Source organism: Patiria miniata, unplaced genomic scaffold, assembly GCF_015706575.1.
Source record: "Patiria miniata isolate m_02_andy unplaced genomic scaffold, ASM1570657v1 HiC_scaffold_5, whole genome shotgun sequence".
Classification (NCBI taxonomy): domain Eukaryota; kingdom Metazoa; phylum Echinodermata; class Asteroidea; order Valvatida; family Asterinidae; genus Patiria; species Patiria miniata.
Window position 1 is genome coordinate 25,493,035 of NW_024037072.1, and position 13,075 is coordinate 25,506,109.

At 40.4% G+C, this 13,075-nt stretch overlaps 1 protein-coding gene across 1 annotated transcript in view; it reads right to left on the reverse strand.

The window, feature by feature from the left end:
• Positions 1-899: 899 nt before the first annotated feature.
• Positions 900-13,075, reverse strand: part of LOC119741743 (bestrophin-2-like) — a 42,719-nt gene continuing 30,543 nt past the window's right edge. Inside the window, exons 6-9 of the mRNA XM_038217625.1 lie at positions 8,175-8,327; positions 7,496-7,576; positions 6,527-6,678; positions 900-5,605 (exon numbers count right to left, since the gene is read on the reverse strand). Of these exons, the coding sequence (XP_038073553.1) occupies positions 5,062-5,605; positions 6,527-6,678; positions 7,496-7,576; positions 8,175-8,327 (930 nt within the window). The 3' untranslated portion in view covers positions 900-5,061. The remainder of the gene's footprint in view (positions 5,606-6,526; positions 6,679-7,495; positions 7,577-8,174; positions 8,328-13,075) is intronic.

Here is a 13,075-nt window from a genome sequence, read left to right on the forward strand (position 1 = left end):
AACAGGTAAAAAAAAAAAAAGCCGCGTCGCCGCACCACTTTTGGGGCAAGCTCCATACCAGAAACCGGAGACTTTTTTTTGGGCCTTATATCCAAAGATTTCATTCGATATCCTTCATTCACCTGCCAATAAGCCAATTCGGTATTCCAACTACGCATGTGCACATCAATATTTGATGATTTTTCTTTCGGGATAAACATTTCATCGTATACAGGGGCGTCAATCGCTCCTCAAAAGTTGGGGGGGGGGGACATACCTTGATCAGAAAAAAACTTGTTGAATCTTGTTGTGCACCAGACTATTTTAGAATAACTTTCCCTCTTTTGCGTGCGGGGTAAGGAGAGGGGTGTGGATGTGTGCTGCGTGTTGTTCCTGATTGACTACACTGTAAAAACTCCCTGGTCAAAATTGACCCAGAATCCGCGTCTATATCTGCACAACCCTTTTCCGGGTCAAAATGTACCCCTTTTTGGTCAAAATAAACTTTTTCCGGGTCAAAAATGACATTTTTCTGGATCATTTTCACCTAGAAAAGCGCCATTGTTTTTTAGAGTGTACTTTTTGAGACTAAAAAAACTGACGAACTACCACTTATCGATTCGGAGGAAAGGGTTGAAAAGATTGTATGTCATTTTGCAGTACAACGCTTCAATTTATTCTCATATATGGGAATAAATTGAAGCGTTATACGGCGGAATTATCCCAACTAATTTTTGGGGGGTTGTGTAGTATAAGAGGTATCGCTGTTTTTTTTTTGTTCAATAAGGGATGGGAGAGGGGGTGTGAGAACACACCTGCTTAACGTGTTTAATTCATCGTCTCATTTGGTTTCCTCATTTTGACAATTTAAAAACAAAATACCAACTCATGTAATGTTTCTGGATATATTCTGCCTTTATTTTTTCGTATTATATCTTGGTATTAAACGTTTGTGCATTCCTTTAAAGTCTTCATAATTTATCGTTGATGCAGCGAATGTGTCAAAGTCACAATATCAGAACTGCTCGAGTATTTGCAAGTTAGCATTCATAATTGCTACCCTAAACCACGATGAGAGAGTACATTCTGTACTTCTGTCCTAGACCTTCGTTTGAACTTCATCAGCTTATCTTCAGACACGCTCCGAAATTGTAAAGTTTTCCCTGCACATGCGCTGCTTGCTGAAATACTAAATTATGGCCATTTCCACGAAATAGTCCCTTTTTAATTTTTTTTTTCACTATTTTTTTTTTTTTTACATAATTACAATTCTTTTGCACCCCAACTGTTCACGTCATCGACCTTTCTCAGCAACATCGCAATGTTTTTCCAGTCATTAAGGGACTGTATAGAAACAAAGCAGTTTGAACAACATCACAATTTTTGACAAGTTGACAAAAAATTGCGATATCGTTAAACCATTCACTGCAGAATAATAGGGTTGTGTGCCAAAAAAATATCACTTCAGCGTGAACAAGAGAGTTCAACGTTTTGAAGCAGAAATTGCAACGGTGGGAAACGGGGAAGCTTACGAGAAAAGTGTGGATATGTCAGATAATTGAGCGGAATGATTATCAAAGTTCAGCTCTGTAAACCTTCACCAGTTATCCTGCAATAAAATGAAATACAGGTACTATTGTGTATGACAGACACTTTAAGGGTAAATTGCCATCAAGCAGATTTTTCACTAGATAATACGAGAAAAATATATGGACGGAAAAGATAGCAGGACATAATTTATTCCGTGGAGTAACTCAAACGAGTGTTGTTGGTTCTCGTACCATTGGGACGAGACGAACACAACAAACATGACTGGTACAATACATTACATTCCCCAGTGATCCTCTACAGGGTTATACGGTGATGACGTGACTTGGAAATGTAGTTGTTGTTTTTTCTCACTCGTAAAGGGGCTTCATATTTGGAAATGAATCATTTCAAGAATACATTGGGTACCAGTTTTATTTTTATTCAGCCACGCAGTATGTAAACCGGCCATTTTGACAGATGATGGATAAGCACCACGTGGTTAAGGACACAACATGCCCACTTCACATAGGCGGGCACCTCATACAAGTCCTATGCATACGTTATGTACAGAGTACAAAGCGCAAACCATCCGAGCGACTAGGGCCTATACCATCGTTATTAAGGTTGCCAGAAGTAACTTTTCAGGTCTTAACAAGACACAGGCGCACATCAGGGAAAGGAGCCAGTATAGTGTCCTCTGAACGGAAACTGTTATCCGGGCACGTGATCACTGTACACTCACGGGAGGCCCCCTTTAATGGCGGCAGTATTGTGGTAGGTGTTGAACAGAGCAACTGCTCTACGACAGTTATCCTAAACAATATCTCTCTCCAACGAGGGGAGCATCCGTGATAGAAGTGCCAGCGTATACCCGGATCGGTCTATAGGATAAGGTCACACACTGTAAAAAGTCCCGGGTCAAATTTTGACCCGAAATTCGAGTCTCACGGGGCCTGACACTTTTCCGGGTCAAAATTACATTTCTTTGACTCATTTTCCGGGTCATTTTGACTTGGACAAGTGTCATTTTGACCCGGAAAAGTGTCAGGCCCCAAATCAGGCCTCAAGACTTTTTGGATGCCAAGCAAAATGCACTCTAAAAAGTCCCGTGTCTGATTTGACCCGGAATATGGGTCATATTTGATCTGTATGAGGGTCAAAATGACAATACTCTGGGTCAAAATGATACTACTGCAAAGATCACCGGGTCCAAATGACCCGAGGAGATCATCAAAAGAATTGTCATGTTGACCCGGAGAAGAATCACTTTGACCCTGAAATGAATCAGCTTATAAATATAGAGGTGAAAATAATCAAGAATGGCAGTGAAGGAAATATTCCAACAAAAGTCACAGACGACTGGCAACCTTGATAATTAGTAAACAGCATCACACAAAAATAGCACCAAGTATACTAGTAAAGATGTGGTCCCTGACATCCGTCGATATTACATAATCGCACAGCTCGTGTCAGTTTTAACAGTACATAAAGCAGATAAAAATCTATATTTTTAAACCAACAAATATTTAAAAAATAATTTATTAATAAATAAACAAGTACATAAATAATTTAACAAATAATAAGGATAAAACCCGCAGCTCTTTATATATATAAAAAAAAAGCGGATTAAGGTTATTATCACCCTTTATAGAATCTTACACATTTGTAAATCCAGCATTTTGCTGAAATATTGTTTAGAGGAATAAATTAAACAAAATGGCTGTCGATTTCAGCTTGAGCTTTGAGTGTAGACTCCATTTTGGACTCAATCTCAAGGTGGGGGGGGGGGGGGGGGACACGGGGCCACTCATTTGTTATGGTCTGGGACTCACGTCTTGACTCAGCAAATGTTGATTTCGTGGTCTTGATAAAGTCCACAGACCATGGACACTTGTAAGAAGTATGCTGGACAAACTGTTATACAGGATGTTTACATAGGCTTAACTGTTGAATCGGCATGAACAAGGTGACTGTTTTGAGACAGTGGATACGGTAGGTTAACTAGTGTGACATCGGTAAATCATATTAACCCATTCATACTTGCCACGGGTGTTCATTTCAGGCCTATATAGCCGAAAGTGGCACTAATCAGTTTTGGAACCAACGAAATTATACAAGAAAGCTGACTTAACTTAGGCAAGCGTTACATACAAACTACCATAGTTACTTTCATCCGCCATTGCAGTTGAACCCCATACAAACTTTGTCTTCATCAGATCCATTAACATTAACAGCATGGTTACACTTTGCAAACGACGTGAAGCTGATCTACCAAAGTTGCCTTTTCCCGTAGCCTTTTCAAGAGCCGTCAATTTTAGAATGCGAGCGTATTTATATCACAGCCTCCAAGTGGAAAGTTATTATTGGTTCTAATCTACTTATGTCTTCTGTTAGTTATTGCCAGTTGAACTTTACATGAGTAGGCCTATTTGGAATACAGCCAAATGGTCGGATACCTATAAAGCATCACAACGTCACACTTGCATTAATTTCAATAATATATAGAGGATGTTACTGTAGTAAATAGAATGACATTGTAAGAAGATTGTACACTCGCAGGTACAACCGATGTGTTGAGACTGAGCTGCTCATAAGTCATCCGACAACATTTGCCCTTTTGACCACATTTTATTATCATTTAGATACAAGGTACTGTGACTAACTTGGTTCAATATATATAAATAGTTCATAATAGTTTGATTTTAAAAAGCAAACTGCAAGTATGCAGTGAAACCACATACACACACCATTGTATATGCATATTTTGCCGTCTTCACTTTGTAAATGTGAAAACCGTACAGTGCTCGTCTCTTGCCATTTGCGGTTCGGCAATTTTAGACGAACAATTCTAAACCCTGTAAAGTATTTGCCTACACGTTTTGATTAAAATTGGAGAATTAGTAGCTCAAAAAGGCCGAATCGGTATTTTTTTATGTCTACGGCTTGACCAGTTGCCATTTTATTGTGACTTTGTATAACAATGTCATCTGTAAACATTAAAACGTCCGATTCAAGCGCAGCTGAATGACTCTATTCATGACAAAGTACGTAGTTTGGTTCACATGATGTAATGGCCGTTTCATATTGGTACCCGGCCTTCAGGCGTTCAAGGAAATTGCCAGATGGATGCCATGATGTCGAGAACTAAAATCCGCATATTATCTGTTTTCAAATCTTAAGACCAGCTGAAAAACCCACATCGTATGGAGATCGGATCTAGAGGCATATACAATTCCCTTCTAAACATCATTGCATGTGTTTCCAAATGCAGCAAATATCTTTCTTTCCATACACGCTCGTTTGGAGCGACCCTTATGAACGGCAGGTCGGCAGTTACTGCACTTCAGTTCCGTTCCTCGTATTGCAGTCGACACTAATAATCCACAGAACGCGAGGCGTATTGCCACCACTATATTCCAAGTTACAAACACACAAAGTTTTGATGAGGGAGACAAGTTCAGACAACACACAATTTGCAGAGAAGCTCGGGAGTACTGTTCTGTTTTTGGATAGTAAATAGTTTATTGAGACGGATTAGGGCTGGTTTGCGGGTCATATGACCGACTCGTTGACAATTTGATTCAAGTCCACCGGGTAGCTAGAGTTACTGAGCGGGGAACATTCGTCGTCATCCTCGCTGCTACAGTCTCTGACATCACGCTCCTCGTGTTGTCTAGACCGCGAATTTGACGGGGGTTCCTCCGTGGCTGCCGCTGACTCTGCCCGGTCTCGCTTGACCTGACTCTGGTGGGCATGCGAGGCGTCCTTCCTCCTCTCCCCAGTAGACCGGCTGAGTTTCTTGGGCGGCACGGTCAGTTCCTCGGGAGGTCTAGACCCTGTCTGCTGGAGGTTGGACGGCACAAAGGTACTGTAGGCTGGAGGCGGCCGCTTAAAGTGTGAGAAGCTGTTACTGCTACTCTCACGGCCGTTGCCATCTTCGTTGGGGGAGCCGTTGAGATCGCTGGTGTTTTCCGAGCGACCGTTGTTGTTCTTCTTCTTGATGCTATTTGTGTGAAGTTTGCACGTCATCACCTCGTCTTCCTCCGTGAAGACTTTATGTGGCATACTCGTGAAGGCCATGTCTCTTCGAGATAACCTGCCAACAAAATAATAAAATACACACTAGATTGCTGTTTTCCTATCTTGAACTTACGCATATCAGAACAAGGGGCTGTTATAGACTAAAATAGTTTGCGGCTGACAAACGCGACACAACCGAATAAAGTGAAGCGGATGTCGAAGAGATTCTTTTGATTAATATTACAAATCTTGCACTGTGGAAATCAATAGAAACATGTTACCAACAAAAATCTGCACATTAGATATCAACTAGAGCGATATATCAGAATGATTAATAAAATGGTATTTTTTTTATAAAGCGTACGTATTCACCATTATTGGTGCTCACGCTACATCTATATTACCCTGCTCATTAGGCCAATGAAACATTCCAAAGACCATTTCAGCTCCCTGGGGAGTATTTAGCCCGATGCTGCCATTTCGGCACAAAGCAGGTAATCAACCACAAAACCATCTCTGCCCTCACAGGTACCCATTTACTCCTGGGTGTAGAGAAGCAATGCGTGGCAAAGTGCCTTACCCAAAGGACACACGGCACCATAGCCGAGGCTGGACTCAAACCCATAACCTGCAGAATTACCTACAGACCACGAATTCAATGCGAGGCCACGGCGCTCAACAAGCATTGTAGACATATGCTTTTCTACTGCATATGAAAACCTAATTGATGAAAACATGTCACTGAGGCTAGTGCTACTACTACTACTACTACTACTTACAGATCACGTCAGAAAGTGCTCAGAATCACTTTCGATTCCTTATGTGTTTCTTTTGTTGCCGTTTGAAATTCGATTAATGTATACTTAAGACGTTTATCGCCAAGTTTCATTGGGTGGAACCAAACCTCTTGTATTGTTCGATCACAAACAAGTGCCTTTTCGGTTTTTTTTAAATTTTCTGTGAGCGGTTAAGGGGTGCTAACGGTCAGTAAACATACCGGACTTTACTGGCAGATCCCTGCCAGGGTTTGCTTTTGTTCTTGATTGCAGCGTTGGTGTACGGAATGTCTGGTACCGTGATGTCGAAGTGCTGGTCTCTAACGATAGGTAGACTCATCTCGTACAGGTCGTCTACCGTCAGAAAGCTGACCTATAACACAGACAAGGAGAAATCATCACATATTTATTAAAACAACACTCGTACAATTTCACCTCCTGCCTGAAAATGAGAGGTCGAATCATTACTCTCTAAATTCCAAAGAGTGAAATTAGGGACTAGACATTTTAGAGTGAAAATCACTCTCATTTTCGATTGACATAGTCTGAAAAAAGAACCACTTCAGTCGAAGCTCGAGTGAAACCTCGATCTTTACGATTGACGAAATTTCACTCTAAAACATCTAGTCCCTAGTTTCCGACTGTCGGAGTAAATCTTCACTCGAATGGAGTGAATTTTCACTCTTTAGAATTTAGAGAGTATCTTTCATATGAATTAGGCGAACAAAATACGGCCATTTAAATGGGAGACATAATTTGTTTGCTGCCCTCTATTGACATTGTCACGACAAAGGCCTCACATTGACCTTCATGAGATAGTGAGGCCTCGTTTAAAGAGGGCGCTATTGAGTTTTGGGTAAACTCTATTCACATTGGTTTACACACTTTTGATTCCAGCCAAATTGAAATAGTTAATGAAATAAGTTTATGTTTCAAATACAGGCTGACCAGCATTGCGTAATTACAGAAGGGGGATGGCAAGAGGGCGACCTTGCCTCGTGGCACCCCCTCCCCGCTGAGAATGAAGACAAAAAGGAACTTTCTTTGTTGGAAATTATGACTAAACTCATTTGACAGCCTCTTCCAGTTAATTCGAACTATCAGCATGCCTCTTGCAAGGGGAGGAACAGGTTTATTACCACTGTCTAAATAAAACTTATTTGCTTCCGATGGGATAACTGGCTTCTTACCTGAAGGTTTCGGTCTACTATGAAATTCATGTCGAAGTCATCGTCGTCTTCACCAAATGGATTCATTAAATTTTCTGCTACCTACTCCAAACAAAAGCCAGAATAGTTCAAGTGTGTGTTAAAACCACAATTATTTTATACATGGATATTTAATACTGTAAATGTAGGTTACGGAATTTTAAACACAACCACCGTTTTATAGTTCTGTCCACGGATTAACAGAAGGTAAGTGTTCTTTCAGCAAAACGAAAACAAATCACATATAGGGATGCGTGCGTGTGAATTGTTTTGTTTTGCTGAAAGAACGCACACCTTTTTTTGTAATCCGTGGAAAGAGCTTTAAAACGGTGGTTGTGTTTAAAATTCCGTAACTTCAAAAGTACATGACTGATTCAAATGATTCTTATACTAAAAAAAGCATATGAATTGGGCTTTCTTATCCTAGATTTTGGAAGTGCTACAAGCATAGCTTCACTAAAAGAGAAGTCCCGACATTTGGGTTTCGCTTTTTTTTACTCAACCCCTGTATAGGCAGTAAACGTCAATGACAGGCAAAACTAATTAACGTCCAATCTCCCCGGCACCACAAATATTCGGCGAAATTAAGTCAGCAAACTTGACTATTATAAAATGTATAATCGACTGTTAATGAATATAATCTTGTTTCGTAATAACCCACCTTTAGCCATCCTACATAAAATACAAATTCCAGAAGTGTGAATCCTGGGAAGAACAGATCTATCGTGTGTCCCTCAAACTTCATCTCAGGGTCTAAGTATTGCCTTCCAAGGAGACAGGCTACGAAGTAACTATACGTTGCTATGGTGACGACCTGCAATAAAAAGAGACGGAATGTCTTTAGTCTTATACAATTAAGTTAAAATCGACAAAACTACATGCCCTTGGTTGGGTTATTAAATTATCCATTGGATGGCCGCTATATTCTGTAAAAAAATTGATTGCATTCAATTCCATTGTCCACAAATCTAATAGACATTCCATTTCTGCAGATGTTAGAGTTTCTGGTAGCCATACTTGATTAATTCGAGCTCTGTTCAAGTGAAGGTAAAGTCTTCCACTCAGTGCAGACATGAATCAGCCGTCGCCTTGATATGTTTCCCTTGAGGTGTATTTGCAGACTGTCTTTTCTTTGATTGCCATGGGGAAGGGGTTCAGAGGTTACACAAACTCATTTCCACGAATTTCAATTTAGTAGCCACGTCTAGGCTCTCAACGCTAAACCCTTATACGACACAGGGGGCATTTTCTAGTCCTGTCCACAAAAGGGAGCACCGAAAACCGCGGTTTAGATTCAATTTGAAAATCGTAATAATTTTATGCGGGGCCTGTACGAGCAATGGGAAGATTTTTACCCGTTACCTAACGGCAGAGGGCGCACGGTTATTGTACTACATGGGCGGAAATATAGTTATTTCGGTCAGTGCGTCCACGGCCGGCCACGCTCACAGGTTCAGTGCTAAACGCCCTCAAACATTATGATGTTAAAAAGGCCCATGTATTGGAAAGGAGTACTTCAAAACTATTGCAGCAATCTACAAAATGAGGGTGGAGCTAAGTGGTTTATCTTGCCCTCAGATTTTGTCTCTCGGCCGCATTAAAAAAAAAACCCGGGAGTGGATTGAAATAAATATGGCCATTAAAACCATTTTGTGTATAGCCATGTTAGCGCATGATGCCACAGATCATAATTGAAGCTTAAACAATGAAAGGATGTGATTTTGACGATTAAGTTTTTTTCTTCTGCCATTTAATTCAAAGACAGCTGTCCTTGGCAACCAACTGCACTATCTTCCAAAGGCATTCTGTGCCATATACAGGGTGAGTAAAAAAAAAGCGACACCCAAATGTCGGGACTATTGTTTTAGTGAAGTTCTGCATGTAGCCCTTTCAAAATCTAGGATACAAAAGCCCTATTCATAAGCTTTCTTTTAGTACAAGAATCATTCAAATCACTCATGTTCTTTTTAAGTTACGGAATTTTAAACACAACCACCGTTTTAAAGTTCTGTCCACGGATCACAAAAAGGTAAGTGTTCTTTCAGCAAAACGAAAACAAATTACATAGCTGTGTGTGAATTGTTTTCGTTTTGCTGAAAGAACGCACACCTTTTTTGTGATCCGTGGACAGAACTTTAAAACGGTGGTTGTGTTTAAAATTCCTTAACTTGAAAAGTACATAAGTGATTTGAATGATTCTTGTACTAAAAGAAAGCTTATGAATTGGGCCTTTATATCCTAGATTTTGAAAGTGCTACATGCAGCACTTCACTAAAACAATAGTCCCGACATTTGGATTTCGCTTTTTTTTTGACTCACCCTGTACAGTAATGTGATTCTTTCCTCGAAAACACGCGATCAATCTTTTCTCAATTGGCCGGGGACAGCCTAAAAATAACCCCGAGTTCACGACAGAAAATGTCAGACGTATTATTTTCATTCTCAGGACCGTATATACCGAATATACAATCCAATCTCGGAATAATCCTAGAAAATTACAAAAGGTGGCAGTCTGCAGGGATTTGCTTTTGCTGTCATTTTTTTTTTTTAGAAATGAATGGATTTTGGGGTTAGTGTTTTATAGCAAATATTGTTACACTGACCTGTTTAAAGTTTTGTATTCAAAGATGCTGGAAAACCAAGAAAAAAATATTGCTGTTCTTGTAGTCATAATAATAATTTTTTTATGGTAATTTGTTTTTGATGTTTGCAAATGTTGCACACCTTTAAGGGCAAACAAATCTGCCCCCTTCACATTTAAAATTAAACGTGTGGAACGTATTTTTAAATTGTCTAGCAATGTATATTTTATTCAATTAAAGAGCAATTAAAAGGAACCCATCAATACAATTTCAGAGATCACCGTAATATTTTAGGGACTGTAATTTTGTCAAAACTTAACAAAATGTCAATCTTGAACGTGCCACTTCCGGTTATCGAGAAAGTAATACATAATGCATGTAAACACATTCTGGAATAGACTATGAGTTGTTGTCCGGGAAGGTCGTTTATTTCAACTTCTGTCGAGTTTGAAAACGTGATCTCGTTTTTCTTCAGAAGTACAGCGTGCCAGTTGAAGCAGTTTACAGCACTTCACTAGCTTGTCTTTACCCTATTAGAGATTGATCGGTCAGTTAATTTCTGGATAACGACAGATCATGTACAATCGCTTAAACTGCGAGCACAAGAAATGCTCAATAATGTTTCAATGGGTAATGTTGTGAGAAAATTTCCCGTTGTTGCTTTAAAATGTCGCAACCTTTGAACAAAGCTACGCTGATATTCTAATTTCGCGGGTTGTTTGTGCTTTCAGATTGTTTAATCACTCAGGCTAAATCGAATGAGAGATCTCTGTTATTCTTGTGCCGTTGTCTGGCACCACTTGCACAGGGGTAATCGCAGCGTAGGAACCCGGGTAAAGTGCCGGGTATATATATCATATTGATACTCTTAAATAGATCTACAAGCGACCTAAATACATTGCTAATGACGAACGGCGGCATGCATGTCACCATCTCGTACAAATTCTCCCGCTGTATGCTCGAGGGCACGTCGCAGGCTAAGTGCAGACACGTGCATTTTCATGAAGCGACATTACGGTGTGGACAACACAATGTATCATTTTGGATTCACTGCGTTCTTTCCTCGGCGATGTGTCTAGTCTCTGGCTATATATCCTGATGAGTGGCCACCCGCTGAAAGATGTGCAAAGCGGTGAATTTTGTTCTGAACCAATTACGATAATACTATGCTCTGCTCATGGTTCCTCAATCAGTCTTGATCAGTATCAAAGTGGATTTTGTGCTTTTTGACGTTGAGGTCGGTGAAGAATGCTTAGATATCACAGGCAATCACAGCCAAGAGTCTTATCTTGTAAGGAGAAGTCTTAAGCATCTTTGCTTTTAGTTTAAACAATGCTGGGAAATCAGTGATGAGATTTCCAATAAGGAATTGCTACAATGTTTTTTTTTTTAGTGTTTAACAATGCTTGCTTCTATTTGTTTGCTCTCTAAAGTCCCAGCGGTTTGATTTATGTGGCTAGATCGATGTTCATTTCTGTAGCTTTACGAATGTAGCTTTTCATTTTGTTCTGCAGCCAATACGTTTCGTTTCTTCGAGTTCTGAACTTAAAGCGCCACGATCTCCTTTTCTCGAATAATATCTTCGGATTATCTTCGTCGTCTCCCTTATCATCTGACCTACACCTTTAATAGCCACCGCCCGTCATTTTAGTGGACACTACATCGATCCCACCCGCACGCAATTATAAGCTATCCCTGCAAACAAATTTGATATCTCGGGAAAATGTTAGCAGGCAGTTTTTAGTCATGCTGTCCTCACTCAGTTTAGTTCATTCATTTACAACCACACACCGCTGTCTGGTTTCGCAAATCCAATCGCACATATCGGACATGGAATCACCGCAGTCTGGTTTCGCAAATTCAATCGCACATATCGGACATGGAATCACCGCAGTCTGGTTTCGCAAATTCAATCGCACATATCGGAAAATGGAATCACCGCAGTCTGGTTTCGCAAATTCAATCGCACATATCGGAAAATGGAATCACCGCAGTCTGGTATCGCAAATTCAATCGCACATATCGGACATGGAATCACCGCAGTCTGGTTTCGCAAATTCAATCGCACATATCGGACATGGAATCACCGCAGTCTGGTTTCGCAAATTCAATCGCACATATCGGAAAATAGAATCACCGCAGTCTGGTGTCGCAAATTCAATCACACATATCGGAAAATGGAATCACCGCAGTCTGGTTTCGCAAATCCAATCGCACATATCGGACATGGAATCACCGCAGTCTGGTTTCGCAAATTCAATCGCACATATCGGAAAATAGAATCACCGCAGTCTGGTGTCGCAAATTCAATCGCACATATCGGAAAATGGAATCACCGCAGTCTGGTTTCGCAAATTCAATCGCACATATCGGAAAATGGAATCACCGCAGTCTGGTTTCGCAAATCCAATCGCACATATCGGACATGGAATCACCGCAGTCTGGTTTCGCAAATTCAATCGCACATATCGAACATGGAATCACCGCAGTCTGGTTTCGCAAATTCAGTCGCACATATCGGACATGGAATCACCGCAGTCTGGTTTCGCAAATTCAATCGCACATATCGGACATGGAATCACCGCAGTCTGGTTTTCGCAAAACTTCAGTAAACGTACGACAATTTTTTTTCTTCTTCAGAGTCTCGAGTTAAATTGGGTCGCTGGGATCGATCAATTTACTGCGCTTCGGTGGTAATTTGTCGGGAGTGCATTAGCAACGGAATAGAGAAATTCGAAAAGAGCTTTTTAATTTTGCAGAATTTTTATGTGTGTATTCAGAATCGAATGATGACAACAATGGTCACTATCACTATTTACAGAGTATAATTTTAAGGACGTTCAAATCAATATGCGAGAATAATGCCATTGCTTAGTATATTCTGCGGTTACATCACGTAGGTTTCTCTCACAGTTCAGGCGAATGTAGCTTGCGGAGGCGAGGTTTTGTGCAGTGTTTAATTTGAGAGCTTGGTTTGTGC